Source organism: Hippoglossus stenolepis, chromosome 21, assembly GCF_022539355.2.
Source record: "Hippoglossus stenolepis isolate QCI-W04-F060 chromosome 21, HSTE1.2, whole genome shotgun sequence".
Lineage (NCBI taxonomy): Eukaryota > Metazoa > Chordata > Actinopteri > Pleuronectiformes > Pleuronectidae > Hippoglossus > Hippoglossus stenolepis.
The window spans coordinates 8,441,654-8,466,814 of NC_061503.1; the positions used below are offsets into that span (position 1 = coordinate 8,441,654).

The window sequence follows — 25,161 nt, forward strand, 5'->3', positions numbered from 1 at the left end:
ACTAGAATGGCACTCAGTAGAGAGCACACCTCTGCCAAGCACCAAAAGTTCCCTTCAATTCCATCAAGCTGCACCAAATTTCACACACTAGATATCAGTCCACTAAGTATTGCTGATTTCTTTTCATCAATATCCATGAATTGTTGTCTGGAAATAGGGTGAAAATGTTATAAAAGCCCTATCTGACACTGTTAAAGTGAGTTAAAAAAAATGCAGGGTCCGCACAAAGATGTATTGGGTTCCTTCCTGACCCATACTGCATCCTTCCTCCAGGTTTTATGCAAATCCATTCAGTTGTTATTGTATAATTTTGCTCACAAACAAATGGATTGTGGTGAAACGATAACCTCCCTGGCTGAGGTAAATATAATACAAATCATCTTACCTGTGTGGGGTTGCCGGACCATTTCCACAGCTGGCGCCCATGCAGCAGTGGAGCCAGGTTGGGCAGAGGCTCAGGTGAAGACATCCTCTGCCTCTTTGTTGTTGCCGGGTCCTTGGCAGCAGGTTTCGGCTGCTGGTTCACAGGACTGATTTGGCTCTGATGGTGGCTGATAGAAGCTGCTTCTTTCCTCTTTAGCTGGGTCTTTGCCGTGCTACTGTTAGCCGCCATACTTCCTTTTGATGTGAACTCCTTCCTGTCTTCTGCTCTGTCAGCCTTCCCCTTCGACCCAGAGACGGCCATGTTGGCTTTTGCCACAAAGCCGTGAGCCGGGCCGGAGGCCGAGGGAGAAGAGCTGGAGGTTGTAGGGTCAGGATTTAGTTGGTCAGACTTTACGTTCTGCCTGTGCTTGTGTTTGTCCTGCTGGAGCAGTGCACGGCGCAGCAGCACAGAGGAGGACTCTTCGTCAGAGGAGTAGGAGGAATCGTTGTCTGAAGAGCAGAGGGATGATGAGGAGATGGAGGCGGAGGAGGAGGAAGAGGAGGAAGATGAGGAGAAGCAAGCGGAAAGACGAGAGAGAAAACGACCACCACGGTGAGATGTCTCTGGTGCACCTCTTCTACGTGCTTCAACACCTCGACCATCATCCTCATCTTCCTCGTCCAGCTCAGAGTAAGAGCTGGGGCAGTCGCTTGGGTAGTCCAAACTGTAATCCCCACCTTGGACTCCCACAGCAGCTGATGGAAGATCCTTTCTTATAGCTGGAGCCCCCGTTAGAAGAGCCTCAGCTTGGGCCCCGGCACCATCTCTTTCTCCTCGCGTCTTCTTTCCGTCCTTCACCGGCAGGGACGGGTGGATGTATCGCAGTGGTGCTTCTCTCCCTCCGCTTCCTCCAAGTCGAAGCAGGGCCTTGCTGTTCTTTGTTTTAGGAGAGGTCACTCCTTCGTGGTCCAGCTTCACCAGAAACTGTTTCCTGTCCCGTTCACCCACTGGCTTCCTGCTCCCAGCTGCATTTGCCGTGGTGACAGCTGAGGAACAAGAGGAGGAGTCACGGGGTCCCATGGAAGCAACCGTGGTGGCTGGTCGCCCACCTCCAGAGTTCCCACTGCTTCCAAACGCTGAGTAGCCGTTGGCGATGCTACTGAATGAGTCGACTACAAAAGGAGAGCCAAAGATACCTTTGACGGGGGATGGGGGTACAAGAGAGTGAGAGGCAGGCCGATGAAACAAACCTAAGTCTCGCTCTCGTACTTTTTTCTGGGTCTTACGGGAGGTCCCATTGAAGAGGAAGAAGTCAACCGGTGGCCTCTTCCTGGGCATGGACCAACTCATCAAAGAGGTGTCATTTTTGGTTACAGTGTCTGTTACTGACGTCAGGGTGCTGGCAGTCTTAGGCACTGAGTGAATTTTCTTCGGTCTGCCAACTGAAAAAGGAGTCAACACAGAGGGGGTTATAATAAATATGACCCTGACAGGTCTTAAGATCACACTAAGATTAATTGTGGAACTGAGAGCTGTGGAGTAACTTAATATCTCTATCTGTTGGATCTTCACCTGGCCAGGTACGTTTCCACATATCCATTACTCAAACTGCAACAAACCTGGCAAACCTGTCCCTCCCCTGTGCTCCCATTGTCACCCTGAGTTTGTGATGAGTTACATGTATGTGGCTTAACCACACAAAGCACTACATTGACACTTCACGAAATAATGATTCATATGGAAATATGAGGATGAGGGATAAGCAGCAAGGAAGGAATTTGAGGCATCTGATAATTGGTTGACAGGAGGAACTGTAAACTAGGCCTTGGTTTGGGGGAATTTAATTTGGCCTGAAGAGCCGTGTGTCTGTATTTACTAGAAAGACTAGAACCATCTCAGACTACATATGTTAAATTCTGAGTGATGCTCATTTCCTCAACAGAGAGTTAGCCAGTTTTTCCTAGGGATTATAAACTCAAGATTGTTTTGTAAATCTTTACAAAACAATATGTTTTCTCCCTCACCTGGTCTTTTCTCCTGGGGTCTCCCTGCTAGCTCCTCATTGGTTGGTTTCTCTGTTGGCGTGTCCTTCTTCTCCTGGGTGGAGCCTTGTCGACCGCGGCGACCAAGTGAGATCAGAAGTGCCGGAGAGGGTTCCGCACCTGACGGAGAAGAGTTGTTTGATGATGGCTTTCATTAATTCACTCATTCGTTTTTTTTTTATCACCTCTGCCAAGTAGGTTATGCCTTAACCGATTTCCACGAAACTTGGTGGAAATAAATTTTGGTGTGGATCCAGGATTTTGACATTTTGAGGTGGGACATTTTTCAAACTTGATTTCTCAGAGAATAATTCATGGGTCATAAAATAACACATGTTTAAGAAAGTGATATTTATGAGTGTGTGTAATTTGGTGCAGATCCCACTAAAAATCTGGATCTAGTGAATTTAAATATGGTTTCCTAAAGGGACTGTTGGGCCTTGGCAGAGATATTCTAGTTTAGTATGATCATCTTTCCCTGTCAGTCTCCACAAAGTTGTACTTACAGTGGATTTGGTATCCAGGCGGCAGAAGTCTGATGTTCGCGAGTGAGATCCTTCCTCTGTCTCCATCATCGAACTCCACCATCACACTGCCCTCTTTCTCCACCTCACCTGGACCTCCTAAAGTACAACACAGAATGGAGGACGTAAGCAGCAGGGAAATGTGTGAGTGTATTCACAGAGTGAGGCGGTTGGTGCATGTCGCCCACCTCGGTGGACATATCCAGGGTAAAGACAGCGAGATCGCTCGCTCCAGTAGGCACAAACTCGCGTCCCTGCCGTCAGGATGGCCTCAGTCTGGGTACGCACGTCTAACACCTGGGGGGGGGACAAATCAGAGAATTAAGTTAAAGCTATCCAGCACAGCCACCAACAAAACTACTTAATGTAATAAATGCTTTGGAGCCTCAAGACTGAAACTCACTGCTTCCTGTAGTAGCTGCTCCAACGAGTAGATCCTGGGGCGATTCCCTCGTTCTCCTTCGATGACAACACTAAATCTAAAATAACAACATATATATATTATTTAACAATCTTTTTTTAAACCAACCCATTCACTTACAGAATAATCTTTTGAAATTGTTGTGTTGTTTTATAGGTTTCGTATCCGTATCCATATCCGAGGGTCTTACATGTCAGGCAGGTCCAGAGTTTGGACACAGGCGGCGTACAGCAACTCATCCTCCTTAGAGATCAGGATCTTCAGCCCGTCCACCAACATCTCTTTACTCAGCACACAGTTAGGCAGGGCTGCAGAGGGAGGGAGAGGTACAAAGATGGATGGAGACAATAAAGGGTTAGATACACATAATGTATAATTGCAACGTCAAGTGAGAAGAAGAATCAAAGACTGTGCGTGCGTGCAAAAGATCAAACATGCTTTTAAACCCTGCATGTGTGTAGGTAATTATAAATGATGTGTCACTGTTTATGCCTACCGGGAATTCTGCATGGCATGTTGGGAGGAAGGTGGATCGACTTCTTCTCATTCGCTTCCTCCTCCTCCTCCTCCTCCTCCTCCTCCTCCTCTTTCTACTCCTTCCTCCTCCTCCTCCTCCTCCCTCCTCTTCCTCCTCCTCCTCCTCCTCCTCCTCCTCCTCCTCCTCCCCCTCAGAGAAGCTGCTCTCCTCATCCAAGCGAAAGCCGTCGTCAGCCGCGAAGCTCTGTAGGAGTCGGCTCACCGCGTGGCCCTTAGCCTGCATGGACAGGAAAACAGGATGTGACGTCAGCGGGCAGATTGTACATCCAAATTCAGAGAGAGTAAACAGGATTTGTGAATGAATGAATTAAGTCGTCTTCATTGCGAAGTGATTGATGTGGTAAATCAGTGAAAAGCAACTGCAGGCACCAGCGCCTCTTGTAATGTTATACTTCAATTAAGCCCGCAGGATTTTTCATCACGGCTGCTGTCGCTCACTAGAAGATCAGAGGTCGCAGTCAGTAATAACTGCGCCTCTTGACCTGCCGGGACTTCATCGTATTGCTCGAGGACACTTCAGCAGGTTGGAAGCCTGCTAATATAGAAGCTTGAACCCTGATTTGCATTCTCACTTCAGACATACAACCCATCTCCAGACCAGTTGAAGCTAGTCTATCCAAAGATGACTGATGATGAAAAGTTGGCTCGCCCAACAGGTTTCTGCTTGTATTTAAGCTTTCCAAAGACAAGGCCATAATATTCAGTGTGTGTGTATGTCTGTGTGTTCTAGCGTGCATGTGTTGTCTTTTGGAGTTTTCCACATCAGGAGACCGTATATTTAAGTGACAGAAGTTTCGTCACCAGAGGGCATTGGTGATTATTTCCCTTCAGAGCTTGGCCTGAGTGTGTGAGTGTGTGTTTACAGGAATGCATGGGTGTGCGTCAGGTTATGGCCAATGATTATCTTTATACTTCTCTGTTTGGTTTACAGTTATGTGTTTTTGGACATTCCCTCCCGATGACTCAAACACTAAAGCAACCTTGGGGCATTTCTCATTAAAACAACCGTGGGTGTCTCGCCAAAGGCTGCCTGCGCTATTAAAACAGGCCCGGTGGTGTGTCAGCACAGCAGGACACATGCAAACACACACCTTTAACAAGAACAAATGGCATATTTAAAAAAGAAAAGACAGATTTACAGATGATGGTGAGCATCCGTCTTTAAGGAGGTAATGTCAGTGGATTTTCAAACAGGGTGTGGCTCACTTCAGCGGGGAAGGAGTGAGTTTGAGGTGAGGGCTTTACCAAATTCCTCCCTCCCTCTTGGATTCTCAGCAGATGGCCAAAGGGAGTGACCTTCTCTGAGTCACCTTTCCTCTTTTACTGATATTTCCAGTCAGCCACTGTCTGAACCTAATTCCTCTCCTGACCACTGCTGAGTTCACTGCAGACAAACCAGCATGTCCAGCTTTGCTGTTTAAACAACAGTCAACAATAATGTAAAAACCTTATTGCTTACAATTTCGTGGCAGCAGAAATTAATTGTGATACTCGTATTTCCATTCTGTCACACTGTTGCCAATCCCTCTCACCTTTTTCTTCTCCATTAACCTTTCCCATGCACCTCTGTGTGAATGATCAGGAGGAAAAAAGATGCAAAACATGGTCCAAGACTCTGTCTATCTTTGCCTGTACACTTTTTACAGCCCGACTCATTTATTTTATCTCGCAAGACGAACATTTCGCCACACAAAACATAAACAGAACTTCTTGAAGGTACTTTTGGTCCAGACAACATTTTGATTAATCTCTATTAACAGCTCTCTGCATATGGATGCAGATTAATTAAAAGCAGATGACGGATGCATTTCTGTCAATGTGTTCCACCCTCTTTGTTTTCCCTCCAGATTCTCCAGAGATTAACAGGAAGTAATATAATTGATTTCATCATAGCCATGGTCTGAGCTCAGTAATGTCTCACCTTCCCCAGAATGCCCTGTCCTCCCGAGGTCTTCTTCAGGGCTTCCTTGATGCTCCGGTTTGCTTCCGTCTGAACACCATGGTTCCCCCGGCCGTCCCCGAAGCTGCAGCCCACTGATGACACACCCCAGCTAAGCAGAGATGCTCTTTTACTCCTGTGGTGGTCCTGGCGTCTCCTCTCTGTGCTGGTGGGGCTTGCTCTTCTGAGTGCTGTCCTCTGGTCTGTACTGGACATGCCCTCCATGCCTGAGGTTGGGGGAAAAGAATGAAAATCAGATCATATTAATGTCAATATCTACTATTAGATTAAATATGGTCAGACTTTTCGTCAAATATAAGGTCAAATTTTTATATGCTTTTGCCTTTTCCTGGTCTTTGAACCCACGGACATAGATTTATTTAAACCCCAAGTAAATCAAGGTATCCTTCCCTTGTAGTCCAAAAACTGAAAATTGTAAAGTTACAAGGTTTTTATAGCAAAGCAGCATTCATAGAAATACATAAATAGATCTCACCTGTAGTCCCTGGTCTCTTACTCCTGGCTCTGTGGTTTGTCTGGAGCTTGGTTGACTGTGAGGAACCAGGTGAAATCCCAGCAGGGTTCATGGGAGTTTCTTTAGAGCACGAGCCCATCTTGATGTCACCGTCGTCACTGTCGTAGCTGCCATCCTCCTCGTCCTCTGTGGAGTCACAACATCAGTATGATCGGTCAGGAAGCCTGGGGACTCACTTGACAGGATGTATTGATGGTAACCTTTCAATATTCCTCCAGCATAAAGTTCAGTTCGAGCGCCTGTGGCTAAAATGAAGCGCGGCGTCAGTGCAGCTCAGCCACGATCCAGAGCATCGACTGACAGCAGCAGATCTCAACGCCAGCCCACAACAGTTATTATTCTCATACAGGACACTCTATTTAGACTGCTTTGGCTGCCTGGTCTTCCTGTTTCCTCCGCTGCTCCCTGCCTCCACCCCAGCACCCCCTTCTCATGCTGTGTCTGACTTAATCAATGTCCTGTTGTTATCATTGATGCCTGCTCTGTTGTGTACCTGGGGGTCTTTAAATGCTGCTCTCCCTACCTAAGGTTGCATATGTATGCACGTGGAAGCGCAGGGCAGGCAGGTCCCACAGCAGAGATGTACCTTCTATTAGCAACTCATGTCAACACTGTAATCAAAATAATGTCTCATTGAGAATAAGGTCAATGGTGGGGTCCATGTAAATCTGGTCAGTGATTTACTGGTGTATTTTGTCCTTCCTTCCAGCCTTATATCCTTAATGGCTCCACAATAATGTTCCTTAACTGCAGTGATGTGCACATATGCAGTGCTGTAAACACACACACACACACACACACACACACACACACACACACACACACACACACACACACACACACACACACACACACACACACACACACACACACACACACAGACTGTTGTTGGCATCTGTTTGTCGCTGACTGTGGGGGTCGTGTCGGGTGTTGACACGTCTCTGACACACTTGTCACTTACATGGCGTCCTCGTCAACACCATGCCCTAGTCTCTCTTTCATTCACACACACACACACACATGCACATGCAGGCACACGCACAAAACTACTACTCTCCATGCCACAAATTTCAGATTCTAGCATTTTGTCCCTTAAGTTTCGTTACTTTCATATTTACACCTTCCTCTCTGTTATTGTGTCTCCTCGACTCAAGATGTCAGTGGAGGACATTTTCATGAGGCTGGGGGAGTTGAAGAAAGGAGGGAGAGGGTGTGACATTCTGACCAGGACCAGAGATGGCTCATGTTACCGTACAGTGTTGAGGGCACAAGTGGCTGTGCTGCGTGCCTGTGGCAAGTCGTTAATGGTTTTAACGGTGTGACAGACGAGTCGGGAAGTGAGAGGAGGTCCCCAAGGATGGCAGACATCACACTCTCAGATGCTTCACGTGCACACACATACACACACACACATATGCCTTGTTTTCATGACTTAAAAACATGTTCCATTGTCTTACATTCATTTGCTGGAGACTCACTCAACCATTGCTATGTCTTACCTAACCCTTAACTTAAGCTCACCCTAACCTTAAAACACGTCTGCACCCTTACATTGAATTATTTATGATTTATGATCTAAAATAAAAAACCTCCTCCTTACTTATGATTCCCTCCATTCCCTGGATGAATCATTCTTATAGGGACAAAAGCAAGTCATCTACATGTAAACAGATGTACCTAGCTAATCATAAAGATATTCTATGGTTTCACAAGCCACAGTAATGGTTGAATAAAAAGCCATAGATCTGTTTTGAACTCTCATTTTCACTCTTTATAGCTAAGCTCCCTTATTGAGGATTCTTGTTTGGCTGGAAAATGCAGCAGACTGCATATTGAGAAAAAACATGTGTGTGTGTGTGTGTTGTTTTGTGTACAGTATCTCACCGTGCTCTGAGCTCTCACTGTGACTCTTCTCTTCCCTGACTCCCTGTTTCTCAGAGGTCCGGCCGTCCTTGTGATGGACTCTGTGCGAGCCCACACCCATCAACACTTTAGGCTTCCGGCCTCTCTTCCTCTTCATCGTCTGCCTGGCTGCCCAGTCCTGCTGAGGGTCTAATGGATCGACAGTGAAAAGAGTTTAGTTGTGGTATGCCCCCTAATGAACAACAAGTGGGTGTATACTTTGTATGCTCTCTCTCTCTCCCCACCTCTCCCTCCTTGTTGTCTGCAGTGACTCTTGGGCGTCTCCTCCGCTCCAGGGTCCCCTCTGCAGTGCAGCGTGCCTGCTGACGACATGCCGCGGTGGGCTGCGGCCTTCTGCTTCAGCTGGGTGACCCGCCTGGCCATTCTGGAGCTCATGGTACTGGGCCGGCCTCTGTGCTTACAGCAAGCTTTCATCTGCGGATGGAGAGCGGGACAGCTAATTATTGACTCGTTTCTTTCCGCTAATTAAAACATCCAGGAGAGAGAAAAAGAAACATTAGCAGCAGGAAGTGGTTGTCAGTGTGTGGATGAACCAGGGAAGGCGGCAGAGCGACTGACCTGTGCAGCGCTGAGGCTGTTCAAGCTGTGATTGGACATTTTCTTCCTGGCTTTCTCATCCAGCAAACTTAGCTCAACCCTAGAAAACATAAAAGCACAGCAGAGACACACTTTAATAAGATATTACAATACGGAATTAATCTGATCACACATTTCTTTTCTCTCTCAAGGACGATATTCTGTGTAACTCTGCCTCTCTCCTCTTATTTTCACTTCCCTCTCCGCTGCTGGGTTCATTCATTCTCTCACTCTCTTCCCACTTCTCCGCTCTTTCCCGTAACTTTGATGAGACAGGCCCTGTCGACCGTCTGCGCAGTTTGACGCCAAACACCGAAATATTCAGCAACCGTGCGAATATGAAACTCTGCTGAATCACCACATGAAAGGATGAGAATTATCTGGTGTTAAAGGAGAGGGTTGGAGGAGAGACAGAGGGAAAGATAGAGAGAGATGAAGGGGAGGAGGAGGAGGAGAATGGTTCAGGGGGAAGGGAGGGAGACAGAGAGAAAGATGAAGCAGTCTCGGGGGAGTCTGTCCGTTGACCGGAGCTTCAGGGCTCAATCGATAAACACTAACCTCTATTGAACACTACTCCTCCCTTTCCCTCTCCCTCCTTCATTGTATGCATACTCTCTCACACCACAGGCAGCCAGCACACACACACACACACACACACACACACACACACACACACACATAAAACACTCTGTACACACACTCAGTTAGCAGCTGTGTCTGAGGCAGGTGAATCCGATATTCCCACAGAGGGAAGTTTTGGCTTTCAGCATCTCTGTTCCCGGGAGAGAAGAGGAAGAGGAGAGGACAGGAGAGGAGGCGAGAGGAAGAGGAGACGTGGGGAGACTAGAGGAGAGGAGAGGAAGAGGAGAGAAAGAGGAGAGGATAGTAGACAAGAGGAGACAAGTGAAGACTAGAGGAGATGATAGGAAGAGGAAAGGAGATGAGTGGAGTCTAGAGGAGAGGAGAAAGAGCGGAGAAGATCTACTTATATTTTTAAAAGAATCTAATAGATTTAGTCTGTCACATCTGTCTGTTGTAATCCCTCCACCTGACCCCTCTGAGCTTTTAAACCCTTAAATTTGCACCATGTCACGTCCTCACCTACAGTACAGTGAGCGTGCATGTACATTATATCTTCACCAGTGCATACTTCTGGTCTGGCCCAGTTTGGGGAAGACCCTTTCCTGTTTGAACATGACAATGCGCCCCGTGCATGAAGCCAGGCACATGAATGGAGCATTTTCCAAAAAAGTGCCAGGTGACAGGTTTGCACAGAGCTCCTGTCAGTCATGCCAGTCAGTATGTTTTACACAAAGTGATTGTTCCAATAGTCGAAGAGCAGCTGAGACAGACTGGTCTGACTATCACGCTCATGAAGCGACTGGCTTAAGTAAGCAGGGTTTGAGTTTCTCTCTCAAGCTCTCGTTTTCATTCTTTCACACACATACATACTTCACTTTGTGTGTGAAGCCGAGTGCAACATAACTACAATTGTTATCCCCATTGGAATGATTATTGTATTTGCAACTCGTGACGAGTGGAGGCTTTTCACCTTATCCTCGGCACCTTTGCCTTAAGATGTGGTTGAATGAACCAATGTTGGAGGTACTAACTATCTTGTTTCAAGCAAACCGAGGCCTTTACTGCCCGACTTCAGTGGCCAACCTCATTAAGGGTTGACCGTTCTTTTCCATGAGGGTCAGCGTCAGCCTGGTGTTCCACATATATGTACCTGATCCCACATTCCATTCAATTCCAGGGCTTGGATATATAGTAATTGGAGCATGTACAATCAAAGTGTACAGTCAGCATATGGGTCTGTGTGTACGCTAGCGGACAAGGGTGGATGACAACTATTATACCAAGACGTGCTATAGCCAACCCCCAGCACAGAAATAAGTGTTCAGGTAAGGGGTGGAGCAGCAGGCAGAGGCCGGATGTAACGTATTAATGCTACTGCGGAGATCACATGTTTTTGTTTAGGGCACATTGACACAGGCGTCGACCCTTATCACCAAAAGCTGTCTTGACATCTTTGTTCTTGTCTTCTATATGTGACGCACCGCTTTTTCATCCGTCATATTTGTATTCAGTTTTGTTTTTTTGCATCTGTCGCTTGTTAGAAACATCATCAACACGCCCACTTGGTCGAGGTGAATCCTCCGGAGCATCTCCTGCTGTGTTCTCACACGGGCTGGCCAGAGAAACTTGGGATAAAGTCTGGAGGCTCTCACTCAGAATGCCAGGGCATTATTCAGAGTTCAGAGCATGGCTGAAAGCAGCTTATGTATGTTGGTTGAGTTTGGAAAGGTTGACTTTCTCTCTTCATCTCTCACACTCTTTCATTTCACCCCACAACTCTCACGAGTAGATGAAAGTATCAACAAACGGTATAGGAACGCTTGTTAAAAGCAAAAGAAATGCTGCTCACGCGCGTAGCACCCAGCTCTGCTAATTAAACAAGGTCTGGGTGTATGTGAGCTGCACCAGCATGTATGACTAAAGCCTTTCATTGTCATTTTCATTAGCGCTTTCTAATCACGGTAACCGTGACAAACCTTGAGTTTCTCTAATCATTTTATCAAGGCGAGGGGTGCACATGCCAACAGAGGTGGGGCGGCATGAGAAAACACATTTATCATTATGAGCGCTGAATACTGACTTTGTGTGAGTGTGTGTGCGCTTCCAGCTTGTGCGTATGTGCAGGAATGTGTGTGTCAGCGTGAGAGGGTGCACGTCTGAGGTGTTAAATAATGTGTGGTTGTGTGTTTCAGCGGGTGGGGGTGGTGTGCAGTCGTTTATCACTGTAATAACTGTACATCGGGACTTTGTCCAGCTGTATTAATATATGCTGGAGGTCCACAGGGAATCAGGACATGATCAATGCAAGTGATAAATATGATTAAAAGTGATTAATGATGATTAATGAAGGCCCCATCTCCATTACCTCCCCTCGTTCAAAATCACACCCAGCTTACAGCTTCCATCACATAACCCACTTGGCGCGTGTGTGTGTGCGCGAGCGGCTCCTTCCAGTGCCCAATCAAGCAAATCATCAGCTATAGAGCATTTGAATCAATTCAGCTGAAGAAGAACTTCTTGAAAATCAACCGTGCCTTTCACTAAGAACACAAACAGAAATCAGGATGAATGAGCGGGGCTTGCCAATCACACTGATTATACTGACGCAACATCAGCGCACTGACCTGAGTCTTTTGGAACTCTCCGCAGCAGCTGGGCCGGGGGTGGACTTGCGCTTGCGGGGGCGGCCAGGCCCCCGGCGGGCAGGGCTGCGAGACGTCTCCTCTCTCCTGCAGAGAGGAAGATGAGGAGGAGGAGGAAGATGGGGGGGAGAGAGAGACAGGGAGAGAGAGATCAAAGATGCAGTCAGTACAGCGAGAGAAATCAGGAGGAAACTTGTATCGGCTACAGGACAAACTGCATTAGGTATGAGCAGGCAGCAAGTCCTGATAAATCAGGAGGATGCAGCATGACAGCAGGACAGCGAATGTTGGAATGCATGATTCAATAGAGACAAAAAGAAGTGTGTGTGTGTGTGTGTGTGTGTGTGTGTGTGTGTGTGTGTGTGTGTGTGTGTGTGTGTGTGTGTGTGTGTGTGTGTCTCTCTGCTCACTGGTGGTCGTGTTTCCTCTGTAGCTTGGCCAGTTCTCTCTGTTTCTCTTTGTAGCGGCGCTGTAACTCAGCCAGCTGGACACGCATGGACAGCTCCTCCCCTCCCATTGTCTCCATGGAGCCCTTCACCGGGCACGCCTGACACACACACACGCACACACACACAAGGACACACACACACACACGCACACACGAAAACACACACACACAAAACAGAGGATATTTAAATGCTGAAAACAAACTGAGTTAAACAGTCATTGGATTTATGAAGTATCCAGCTGATGTTTGTGCAGCCTGTTTAAGTCTCCTGTAACCATAAGCTCACAAGTCACAACAGCATCCGACCTTAAAGGCAAAGATGTGTTGGAGATGGCACAAGAGCTCTAAACTGGAATATTCTCAAGAGTGATCTATGTATATAACTACATCTTGAAGAAGTTAAAAAAATATATTTATAGTTATATTTTGCCCTAAAAATGTAATACAAAACTGTTGGATTCAATCAATTTTTTATTTGATGTATTATATTTATTATATTAAGTTAGTAGCTATTACTTTTTACAATCACTAATGAACTAATTCTATTTATACAGTGTTACTCAACACACAGTAATGTATGTTACAAAAATCAAGATTATTAAGGAGGCATTTGAGCGAATTTGCATCACAGAGAATAAGCAACGGATGCTTTGTGGAAACACTTGAAATAAAAGTTTCCTAAAATGTAGAACCTGTAAATGGTTGTCAATGTTGGAGAAGCTACTCTCTGTATCTTGTTTTTTGTTGTTTTACAGGGTTTTTTTAAGCTTAGTAAAAACTAAACAAATGAGGTGTGAGTCCATTGTTCAACACGTCTCAACAGTTTGAGTTCACTTCGGTTTGAATGATTTATGTTTCCCTCGGACACACAAAATACACATTGGGTAAAAACCTCACCGGCTCGTGGCGAGGCGTCCAGCTGCACTTCCTGCGCAGGTTGAGCCTCTTCCTGATTGGACACTGCTGGTCCGCCCGCACGTCCTCAGCGCATCCCCCCATCTCCAGGGCACGGGCGGCCGCCAGCGTCGCCAGACTGTGGAGGTCAAAGGTCAGCATGTCCTCACCTGCACGGAGAGATGGGATTGTTGTGGTTTCAGATTGGCGCGTCACACATAGCGACTGACATCGCATTATAAAACATACTGAGCGCCTGAACAGGATTTATTTCCTGGAGCGATGAAACTGTGCCTGAGAAAAGTGGTGATATTTATGATATTAGGTGGGTAGTTTATTTGATGTATACTTGTGTTCGCGCCTAATCGTACATAAACAACACAGACACACACACACATGCACACACGGGGAGCTGGAGAACGATCTCTACATCTGTCACTGTCATTAACTCTGTCATTGTCACAGCAACAGCAGATGAAACAGAATATTCATGAGGTGCTCTGCACACACACACACACACACGTAAACATGCACAACTATGCAAACAAAACACTCATTCTGAATACACACATTCACCTACAACATTCGCTGAGCTGCGCAGACATGGGCATGAGGGAGTATTGGAGAGAAGGAGAACAACAGACAGGAGAGAGGAGGAGGAGGAGGAGGAGGCGTGCAACACAGTAAGATGAAGGGGGGATGGGAGTAAAGGGGAGGAGAAGCAATAAGAAGCAAAGTGTTTATTGAGCTATCTATTTATTCTCCTACATCTCCTCATTATGGACATGGACAGAATCCAATTTCCCCCTTCGAGGAGAGGAAGAAGAGAAGCGAGGAGAGGAGAGCAGAGGAGGAAGAAGAAGAAGAGGGAGAGGAGAAGATGAGGAGAGGAGAGGAAGAAGAAAAAGAAGAAGAAGTGGGAGAGGAGAGGATGAGGAGAGGCGAGGTGAGGAAGAAGAAAAAGATGAGGAAGAGGAGAAGTTTCACTGGAGCAGCGAGGCCCTCCCAGTGATATCTGACAATATTAAAAACCTGCATATCTGAGTGGTAGATGGAGACAGAAAAGCAGCAAACAGCGGAGCGAGAGAGAGAGAGAATGAGGAGGGCAGGAAGGATGAGGAACAAAAAATAAAGAAAGGGAAGAAACGGATGTGAGAAAGAGAGGTAACTCAAGAGAGAGCACCAGGAGAGCGGGAAGGATCTGAGACGTGCGGCTTTGTCCTGTCCCGGCTGGCAGAGGTCAGCGGCTTCTCTTCTGCGAGACCTCTGAGCCAATGGCACGCTCCGATTACCCCTGACAGGATGACATCACCGCTGACATCACTACACCGAGTTTAGTATCCTGGAGGACGGCCACAATCGATTGATACTTTCTGCCCTCACTCTCTCTCTCTCTCACACACACACACACACACACACACACAGACACAGTGATACTATACTGTGTCTCTAAAGTGGGTGAAGGATGTAATAGGAGGCGGCGCAGGGGATTTCAGAGGGAGAAACAAAAACAGTGGAGTAAAATTAAAAACACTTACAGTTGATATGGGCCTGGTGATCATTACGCTCCATAAAGGAACTTTTATTGAGCTAAAATTGCAATATAAAGTGAAAGTGAAGGAATAAAGAACACTGTGACGCATACAGCCCCTCTGTAAGCATGTAAGAAGTAATCGTGTTAAGTTATACTGCAGGGGGGGGGGGGGCTATCTCTTGATTCCTTAATCTGTAATTGCGATCTCCAGTGAACAGCTGAGATATCCTTCCACGTCAAGGAGCGGCATAAATGCATCTGTCTGGGATCGGTTTCATCTCCCCGACACATTCACGATGACAAAAAACGCCATCAGCAGCATTAATAATATTCCACACTGCGGCGAGGCCTGAGCGGCTTTAAAATAAATGTGTTGCAATTTGGAGAACGTTTTCCATGCCACAACAGGACTTATTGATTTCACACCTATTACACATGCTAACCACGTGCGTGCACACATAAACAAATGCAAACTCACCCGCTCTGCATCGCACGCACACACACACATGCACAGACAGCTGCAGAGCGACTTATGATTTTTACACTTATTAATTCCGTCAACAAGGCTTGCAGAGGCAGGATTTACACACAAGATTACATTGGTTTAATAAAAAAAGAAGGAGAAGGAGACGCGAGTGAGTGAGGGAAAAAAATTACAAAGAGGGAGGAGGAGAGGAGGGAGGAGGAGGAGGGCGCAGGCAGGGAGCAGGCAGCCTGGTGGAGAGACACATAGACTCTGATGGAGGAGAGCAGGGATTCATCTGGGATTACTTAACAGCTTACACACACACACACACAACACACACAGCGACGTGCGTGCATACACACAAACACAGACAAGCATGCACACACTGATGCTGGCATAAATAAAAACACTTTCTCTCAGAGGGACGAGGGGAAAATAGGAGCGCTTACAGGAGAAGTGTTTTAAAAGAAAGGGTCTAATTAGCAAAGCAAGAGCCTGGGGGACACACTGGGCAAAGTGTGTGTGCGTGTGTGTGTGTGTGTGTGTGTGTGTGTGTGTGTGTGTGTGTGTGTGTGTGTGTTCTGGCTGGTGTCTGAGACTCAGCTTGTTTGTCCATTGTGTCCCCCCCCAAACACACACACCCTTTCCAGAGGGAAAAATATGGTCAAGAATAGAAGGTCCGCACTGAGGAAGGGAGCAGGACAGTTAGTGTGTGTGTGTGTGTGTGTGTGTGTGTGTGTGTGTGTGTGTGTGTGTGTGTGTGTGTGTGTGTGTGTGTGTGTTAGGTTAATGAGTGAGTTCACCGTCTCCACATCTGGGATGCACATCTCCCAGAAGCTTTTTGGTTCACTGTGTGTGTGTGTGTGTGTGTGTGTGTGTGTGTGTGTGTGTGTGTGTGTGTGTGTGTGTGTGTGTGTGTGTGTGTGTGTGTGTGTGTGTGTGTGTGTGTGTGTGTGTGTGTGTGTGTGTGTGTGTGTGTGTGTGTGTGTGTGTGTGTGTGTGTGCATGTGCTTGTGTAGACAAGGAAGAAGTAGGGTAACCGCTCTTTTGTCTTATTTTTCCTTGATCTCATTTTCACGGCCGTTTTAGTCCTGCTGCCTCTAACACGACAGTATCAACAGTGCAGTGTGTGTAATGAAAGGAAACACGTAAATACTGGGGGTGTATTTTATAAACTTTCAGAAGTGGTTCGAAAATGTCGAACCACTTCGATTATTGATGTTCGAGGGCCACAGCTGAAGAAAAAAAAAAAGCATTTCCCTCTCACCTTCAGGGTTTTTCTCTGTGCTCTGCCTGCTCCTCTGCTGAATCTCCAGCTCAGCCAGCTCTCCCAGTATCGCCATACCGTGGTTGGGTGGGGGGCTCGGGGCCCGGGTGACAGGTGCGGGTGGGTACAAGGCATCCCTGGTGGCGCACAGAGCGGCGGCGATCAGCAGCTCCAGGCTCCACATGTAGGCCCCCTGGAGCTGGGTGGCTGTGCTCGCTAAGGGAGGCAGGAAGGGGTCGGAGGCCGGGGAGGGAGCAGGAGAGCTACATGGGACTACCGCCAGGTCCTCGACAGGACTCATCCCTCTCACTTCCTCCTCATCCTCGGCCACCTCTACATTCTCTCCATTTTTGTCCCCGTCCTCCTCTTCCTCCCCCTTCTCCTCCTCTTTGGGCTCTCCAGGCACAGAGACGATACATTCTGTTGTGTCGGGCTCCATTCTCTCTCCCTCCTCCTCCTCCTCCCCCGTGTCCTCTTTTCCATGCTCCCTATCATCCTCCTGCTCTTTGGATAGCTGGGGCTCCTCCAGGCTGGCCTTCTGGCCCGGATAACCCAGGGAGAGATCTACTTTTAGGGCTTTGCCCGTGGCTGTGGCCGGGCTGGCTGGATCTGGGACTGGAGCCGGGGAAGGGCATGGCAGCAATCCAGAAATCTTGCTCCCTGGCTCGGAGACAGAGCATCCTCTCTTTTCCGCCCTCCGTTCCCCCTCCTCTTCCTCCGCGACTCCACTCTGAGATTCCACCACTTCACAGTCTCTCGATCCATCCTCCTCTTCTTCCCTGCTCTCCTCTTCTTGTGTGAGAGGCTGGATGTGGCACGGATGTGGGTGGGACTTGGAGTCAGGCTCTGCTGGCTCTGCCTCCACCGTGGCCTGTTCAGCCAATCGGGCTTCGGCAGGTGATGGCCCGGCCTTGTAACCCATGGCGATCGGAGGGTAGGAGTAAACAGGTGGCAAGTCTGGAGGGAAGAGGAGCGAGCAATGGTTTAATTTGTGTTCTGACACAAAACCTGATACACAATTTGTCAAATATATTTTCAAGCTTCTGCATAAAACTGAAAATCTCCAATGTCTTTAGGTCAGACCTCAAAACTGGAACAATACACTGAGAGCACATGTGTATGCATAGTATAAGTGCGTAGTTCATAATATGTATACGGTGGGCATGTGAGTATAGATTTATGTGTGATATTGATGACGTCCTGCTGTTTTCCTGTGATTGCAATGTCGGCCCTGTCACCCCTGCATTCTTATTATTGATGGTATCCCTGCACCCCCCCCGACAACGCATATCCTTCCACCTGTACTTCTCAAGGACCCCTGAAGGATAAGAAGGGTCTATCTAAGGATATCATTGACCTTCGTCTAACGACACGCATGTCAGCTCAGACACACGTGCGCGCTGGCAGGTCAAACATAAACACACTGAGCGCCCGTATGCTTTTCTCTGACCTTAACGGCCGACCCGCCCGCTGTCTGTCTTTAGCTTGAACACAAACAAGACTGCACACACACAGACCCACACTCAAGGACACACAGACCCACACTCAAGGGATAAGCTATGCTTCAAACGAATTCTGCAAAATCAAAAGAATACCACGTTTCAAAGAGTCCTACATTCCTGCAGCTTCCAACCCACTTCCACTTTCTTGTCTTTCTTTCTTTTTTCCCATCTCTCTATTTCTTTGTCTTTAAATTATTTTGTCTGACTGGCAAAATATATTATATATATATATATATTTCTCCTACCTGGCTCTAGGGATTGTGGGTAGTCCTGAGGCGGCTGTCCCTCTCCTCTGTCGCTGCCCCTCTCCAGTCCCTTGGAAAGGTGCGAGGGAGCGGGGCTGAGCGCCGGGGAGCGGGGAGCCGCGGCAGCCGGGCTCGGAGCGGGAGTCAGGGGGTTCGGCGGGTGCTGCCGCCTGGACGGGGAGTGGTAGCAGGGCGAGTGGCGGCTAGAGGGACACATCCCCGGAGACGGCGTTGGGGTCTTGGGTGGAGGAGGAGTGTGAGAAAAGGGCTTGGCTGCATGAGATGAGGTGGCGGAAGAGGATGAGGAGGCATTGCGGGACGCTGAAGACTGGTGAGGAGAGTCTTCTATCGTAATAGGATGCTCGTCGTGTTTTCTCTGTGAAAAAGGACAAGGAGAGTTAACATCACAGTGATTTGTGTTTAAATAGTTAGTTCTTCTCATTATTTTTGTTAAATTTACACTTATGACATTGTTTTTGCGAATGAGTTATTTAAACACAGACAAAAACATGATAAAGAATGTAAAAGTGGTTGAAAAGCAACATAATGACACATTTTCACATGAAACCGTTTCCAACACAGATTTTGAAATTTTGCATATTTCTCTTTAAGGGTTGAGAAATTAAGTGAGATTTCTTTAAAGAAATTATTAATACGGATGTATTATAACCCTGACATCTCAAAGGAGGAAGTTCACAATATTTGCACAATTCTTATTCTCATTTGCACACAGTTTCACAATAATAAAGCAACAGTATTTCACAAGTTTTAAATTATAATATTAGTTGTACCTGTCCCATGGTGTGGCGCTGCATGTGCTCCATGACTCGCTGCTGCTGCTGGTGCTGCAGGGCGTACAGCTCCTGCTGCCGTAGGAATGAGGAGCGGGAGTAGACAGGGTGATGCTGCAGGTGAGGAGGGGGGCCGCGGCCGCCGTAGACAGGAGGCCACAGTCCTGACTGCTCCAAAACATCTGGAGGAAGAAAGTTGGAAAGAGAGGAAACGTGATGTTGTTTTTCTTTATTGACAAATAACGTCATTCATCTTTTGACTTAAATAAGCAGTAAAATGAAGCAGGGCAAAGTTTTTACATAGAAAACATAGACATTTTGTCATTGAACTCCGAAAGTGCCCATTTGAACATGTGGGGTTGGCTTCAGACACAACAAGCGAATCCTGCAACAATCCTCCATTCTCCTTTTTTAACTCTTTCTCTTTCTAATGATGGTGTTTTTCCGTGCAGGGAAACACAGATTTTCTTTAAAACCCCACCCTAAGTGCTTATGAATTCAGATACGCACACATGTAAACGCACTCACACTCGGGCACACACACACACATCCCTTCTTGGCTGCCTTGTCGCTGGGAACCTTTGTTCTGTGAGATTAGCCTGAGTGGGCTAATGTTTCCCAGGGGAAGGGTTCAGTGGATGCACTTCCCCTCTCTGCAGGAACTCCCACGAAGCGAGGCAAGGGAGGCGGGAGATAATTAAATTTCACAGCCTGTTTGCAAAGCAGCATTCACGCACGCACGCACACGCGCTTTTCTCTTTTTAGCAATGGTTGAGATGTACAACACAACCTTTAACACTGAGCCATGTTTCATGGTGTTCCAGACATGAACACAACTAAGTTAAGATGTCCACACACACACACACATGCACACACACACACACACATGCACATGCACAAGCACAAGCACAAGCACATGCACACTTAGACAAAGTCCAGTCCAAACACACCAGTGTGCCACCACAAGAGAGATGAATATCAGTTAAAATGGTTTGCATAACGCTGGGCACATGCAGAGGGGGCAATGGAATAGCTGCTCCCATTAACGAAGCTATAAAACACGGCCCCACTGACAGAGGGACTTAGTTGAGCATTATATTATGATTAGCCAATGATACTAAAACTCTGGGAGAGAAATGGCAGCAGCTCTGATGGTACAAATGGAGAGAAGGAGGGAGGCAGGGGAGGCAGTTAAGTACGGGTAGACAGCGGTGAATACAGGCTCTGCTGGTTGTCAGTGTGAGTTGTTATAAAAAAGGCTGCTTAGCGTACCGAGATGATGATGAGGCCCCGGTTCTGTCGGAAGAACCACTAGCGTAGAGTTAGGGTCTTGGGTGAGTGACCCCAAGACGGGCTGCAGAGAGCCGGGGAGACCTGTTGGGAAGCCGGGGCCCATTCCTACATGGCTTAGACCTGGAAAAAGGAAATACACACAACAGAGTCAAATAGGTGCAACATATAAATACTTATTTTACTACTTCAATAGGTACCGCTGTGGATAAGTGGGTAACTCTTGGGATGCAAACACCAAACACGAATAATGTGGAGTTGTGAGAAAATTTGCTATTTACTTCCGCTCCAAGGAGGTTATGTTTTCACTGCCATTTGTCTGTCTGTGAGCAGGATTACACGAAAAACTATTGAAGCGATTTTCTTGACACTCGGTGAGCGACTGTGAAATAAGGAAGAACCTATTTACTTTTGAAGCGGATTTTGATTAAGCGGGCAGATCCAGGATTTTCTTTTGCCACTTTTGTTAACATTGCAAGATAGAGTGTTTTCCCAAATATTAAAGAGATAATGGGGAAAAAAATGCAGGTTTATGAAAGGCACTGATATCCTTGAGTGTGAGCAAATTTGGTGAGGCTTGATTGAATTTATGGAACTGCTGGGCCTTGGCGGAAGCATCGGCTCTGAAGAGTGCCATTCTAGTGTTTTCTTTTCTACGTGGTCTACATATTTCTTTTGCTACACAGTCTCACTTGTGGCTATAACATGATTGTTATTCATTGTAAAGCAATATAGTATTGAAACACTTCAATTACAAAATGTTACTTAGAAATAAATAAAATAAAAAAATGTATTCATTGTTATTAACAGTAGCGTCACGATTGAACAAAATACAGTCAAAAGAAAACATCCATCAACGTGAAGTCAAAGGAACTTTCCAGAGTTATTGTCACGTGATTTTAACAAAATGATAAAAACACTGATCTTGACTGAAGCCAATGAAAGTGAGGGGATTAAAGATACAGACAGTATCCTATGTATGAAGAAAATTTGTTTTCACTTGTTGTGAAGCACATACATAAGTTAGAATCCTGCGCTCTTGTTGATTTCTACTCACTGTACGAATGCCCCATCCAGAGGGAGGGACTCCCCGTCCTCTGCATCCAGTGGTGGTGAGCCGGGTGAGCGTGTGCAGCAGGGTCCGGCCCTAACTGGTTGGCTGGAACCAGGAGGTGGGAGGTCAGGTCACCGTGGCAACTACTAGAAGGGTGGATCCTGGCGAACTCCACTCGATCCTTGTTTTCCCTGTCATGGCGGTAGGCAGGGCGAACTTTGTCATTATCTTGATTATCCCTCTTATTGTCATCATCGCCATCATTATGATCATTATCTTCATCATTGTCATCTTCATTACCACTACCGCCATTATATTCATTAAAAAAAATGAAATGTGACAGCAACAGGAACAGCCATCATCTTGGTCCTGGTCTATGAGTTCTCATTATATGTTTTCTTCCCTTAATATGACTACATAACAAGAGCCTGATACTTCAGAGACTCGATTCGTATTAGTCTCCATAATATTAATGCACCACATCTCATCTCGGAGAAAGGGAAAGAGAGAGGGCAAGAAAGAGAGTGAGTGGGTAAGGAAATACCACATCAAAGGGTGAGAAGAGTAAATGGAGTGAGGGGATGAGAGAAAAGAGAAGCACAGCCTCAGACGGGGAGAGAATAAAAGAACTGCAGCCTATCAGATGAGAAAGAAAAAAATGAAGAGATGCATGTGTGTGCTCCTATTGGTGAATGTTCATATGTGTCGATGAATTGAAGAGTACCTGATGATTAGCTCTCTGTCTCTGTCCAGATGATGAAGGCTGATCTGCTCCTCTGTCATCCTCTTCCTCTCCTCTGCCTCCCGGCCAAGAGGATACACAGAGCGAGACACCCCTGAATAACAAGTACAACAGTAATTACACTTACTGTCATTCACCAATTAAAAGTGTCCTTCAATTTCAAACATGGGTACTTCTAAAAAACCAAGCGCCGATGTAAAGGTTTGGTTGCATCTTCAAACATTTTTATGGCCCTTTAAAATTAAAAAGTCTACCCACAGATAAACATTTGTTTTCAGACATGAACTTTGGAGTTTGCATCCACATAATGAAGAATGCAGCAGGAATTGTCCGGATCAGACTCGTTCACTGCAACAGGAAAACGTTCTGAACTTTTGGGCGAGTGGTGGCATCTGGGTAGAGCATGCATGAGGCAGGACATGATATATGAATTGTGCAGCAGAAATCAGGTATTTTTGTTTAAAACATATGGATACTAGTGTTGGCCCTTTTTCGCCAAACTCTCTGGAAGTCTTTCCAAGTTGACATCATTGTCTGTGTCTGCTACGTGTATACGTGAATTTCAGGAAGGTTTGTTGTATTCCTTTGACAATCACTGTCCACGCAGAAATCAGCAGCTCTGCCTTCTTATAATGTCTCACTGAATGTGCATTATGGTGAGTTGAGAGACTGAGGCTATTTGCAAGTGAGTGTCAAAAACTAATGAAAGATATTAAAATGCAGCACAACACCATTAGCTGTTCTTAAGTGTGCAACTGAGGGGTTTTCCCATAATGCAGCCTAAAGCACAGAAATAGCATTAATTGACTTTCAGTGCAAGGAGCATAAATGATGTCTGACCTTTCATGCTGGGCAGCACCCTGCCTTGTCTGCTGTGTCCAGGGGTGTTGTCTGGGGAACGATGGGGTGGTCGGGCTACCGCGACAGCAATACCCACCGGAGGCTGCCGCACCTCCCCCTCTCCTGCGTCCCCTGACTCTTTCCCACCTCTGTCACCTTTCTCTCCCTCGTTAGTGGATCCCCGGCGAGGAGGGAGCGACTGTTTGAGTGGGTCTTGCAGAGGGTCTCGCTTAGCTCCTCCTCTGTCCCCCTTCTCTGATCTCTCTCCCTGCTTGAGGCAGCCCAGGCCTCCGAAGGGGCTCCGCTGTGGCAGCAGCAATGGCTGCTGGGAGCTGTAGTTCATTAGGTTCTTCATGGCACTGCCCTCATCCTCAGTGGTGTGTGACGTGGAACGGGATAGAGGTGGAGGGGGTTGAGAATGGGGCTGGTTGTGGTCATTATTTGAAGCTCGGTTGTTGAGCCCTCTTACTTCACCATTACCAACTGATGCATGATGGGAGCCTTTTCTCTGGTCCTCCTGGTTGCCCCCTCGAGCCCCCCAGGAAGGTGCCGTCTGACCTCCGTCTCTTGCCCTTTCATCTGTACTTGCTCCATGGCTGCTGTGCTGCTGGTGCCTTATCCTTGCAACCTTTTGTCCCTCCCTCTGAGCCCCTGATCCCACCTTCCCATCAGGATGAGGACTCGAGCGGGAACAGTCCCTAAAGGGAGGAGTGCTGGTATCAGAGCCATTCTTGGAAGTGCCCTGTCCAGCGGCAGGCTGTGTCCCCTGGCCATCTAGTGGGTGTGAGGGTCGGTAAACATCATCCACAACCTCTACATCTCTAAAGGATGAAGATCTTTCCAGGCTGCAGGACCGCAGCTCGGGCTGAGAGCTCATGTTGGAGTTGGGTTTGTGGAAGTTCTGTGTCTGGTGGTTCCAGTCAGGAGGTTTGTCAGCTTTGCCGTATCCCAGCTGCTGCTGGTGTGGCTGGGATCTGTCCTTCTTCTGGCAACTGCTTAGTCGGTTGAGGTGATGAGAAGGACTTTCATAAGATCCTTCTCCACTCTTATCATCTCCCTTTCTCCCACCTCCTCCTGCACCACGACATTCTGGGGCTGCCAGGTCTCCCAGTGGCCCAACTGTTGGCACATATGTTGGGCCAATGACTTTCGCCTCCCTGCCAGACCCTCCAGGGGCGGAAGTGGTGTCTTTTGAGGGCGTTAGTGTAAGAGGGGAACAGTAAAACTCAGGATGAGGGTGGTTATGTGCGTGGTGTATCCACCCTCCTGTGACTGTGGCACCCATGTGTAAGGCATGAGGAGGAGGTGGCGGAGGGGGAGGAGGAGGCATTGAGTAGGAGGCCACAGAGTGGGGAGTAGGAGGTGACAAGATGGCTGTTGCTGCAGCCGACCCTCGTCTCATACATTCAGAGGAGGAAGTTGAGGATTCACTAATCCTCATCTCCCCGTTTATGGCTCCATCCTTGGAGCACCGCCTGCCACCTCCAGATGGAGATCTGCCCACCCCACCACCACTGCAACTGCTCATCGTTCCCCCTTTTCCTCCAGAGCCACTTTCTGACCCTGAACCACTAGACAGTTTACAAGCAGTCATACTTTTTGTCCCCTGGCTTCCCGAGTCACTGTCTCTGTACTCCTTGTGTCGCTCCAGAGAGTGTCTGTGGTCCTCCTCTCTGCTCTGGGGAGTGAGGTGAGGAAGAAGGGCATGGTGAGGGTGGGGGTAAGCTTGGTGGTGGTAGCTCGATGGAGTGGTGGCAGAGTTTGTCTGATGAAGATGGTGATGATGGAGCTGATGCTGTTTGTCTTTGCTCTCCTGGTGTCGCTCCTTGCTGCTTGATCGCTCCTTGTCCTTTGACACAGATGACACCCCTTTCTCGCCCACATCCTTGGTGCTCTTCCCCCCTCCTCCCCCGTTGTCCATCTCTCGGCTGCAAGAGCCAAGAGGGTGGCCTGGGGCAGTCCTGGACAAAGGGGGAAGGCTGTGATTGGTGGAGAGCAAAGGG

The 25,161-nt window shown here is 47.4% G+C and overlaps 1 protein-coding gene across 1 annotated transcript in view; it reads right to left on the bottom strand.

Annotated features, from left to right (window-relative positions):
* The window catches only part of bahcc1b (BAH domain and coiled-coil containing 1b), a 68,705-nt gene that overhangs the window by 6,149 nt on the left and 37,395 nt on the right, over window positions 1-25,161 (bottom strand). The window contains exons 5-27 of the mRNA XM_047338261.1: window positions 23,159-25,161; window positions 22,301-22,412; window positions 21,580-21,767; window positions 20,505-20,645; window positions 19,233-19,414; window positions 18,442-18,817; window positions 16,695-17,651; window positions 13,431-13,597; window positions 12,496-12,632; window positions 12,068-12,172; window positions 8,844-8,922; window positions 8,510-8,699; window positions 8,247-8,414; window positions 6,324-6,488; window positions 5,810-6,054; window positions 3,994-4,105; window positions 3,848-3,940; window positions 3,542-3,659; window positions 3,334-3,409; window positions 3,119-3,227; window positions 2,913-3,029; window positions 2,389-2,526; window positions 386-1,806 (exon numbers count right to left, since the gene is read on the bottom strand). The exon at window positions 23,159-25,161 is cut by the window's right edge and continues 34 nt beyond it. Coding sequence (XP_047194217.1) covers window positions 386-1,806; window positions 2,389-2,526; window positions 2,913-3,029; window positions 3,119-3,227; window positions 3,334-3,409; window positions 3,542-3,659; window positions 3,848-3,940; window positions 3,994-4,105; window positions 5,810-6,054; window positions 6,324-6,488; window positions 8,247-8,414; window positions 8,510-8,699; window positions 8,844-8,922; window positions 12,068-12,172; window positions 12,496-12,632; window positions 13,431-13,597; window positions 16,695-17,651; window positions 18,442-18,817; window positions 19,233-19,414; window positions 20,505-20,645; window positions 21,580-21,767; window positions 22,301-22,412; window positions 23,159-25,161 — 7,399 coding nt within the window. The remainder of the gene's footprint in view (window positions 1-385; window positions 1,807-2,388; window positions 2,527-2,912; window positions 3,030-3,118; window positions 3,228-3,333; window positions 3,410-3,541; window positions 3,660-3,847; window positions 3,941-3,993; window positions 4,106-5,809; window positions 6,055-6,323; window positions 6,489-8,246; window positions 8,415-8,509; window positions 8,700-8,843; window positions 8,923-12,067; window positions 12,173-12,495; window positions 12,633-13,430; window positions 13,598-16,694; window positions 17,652-18,441; window positions 18,818-19,232; window positions 19,415-20,504; window positions 20,646-21,579; window positions 21,768-22,300; window positions 22,413-23,158) is intronic.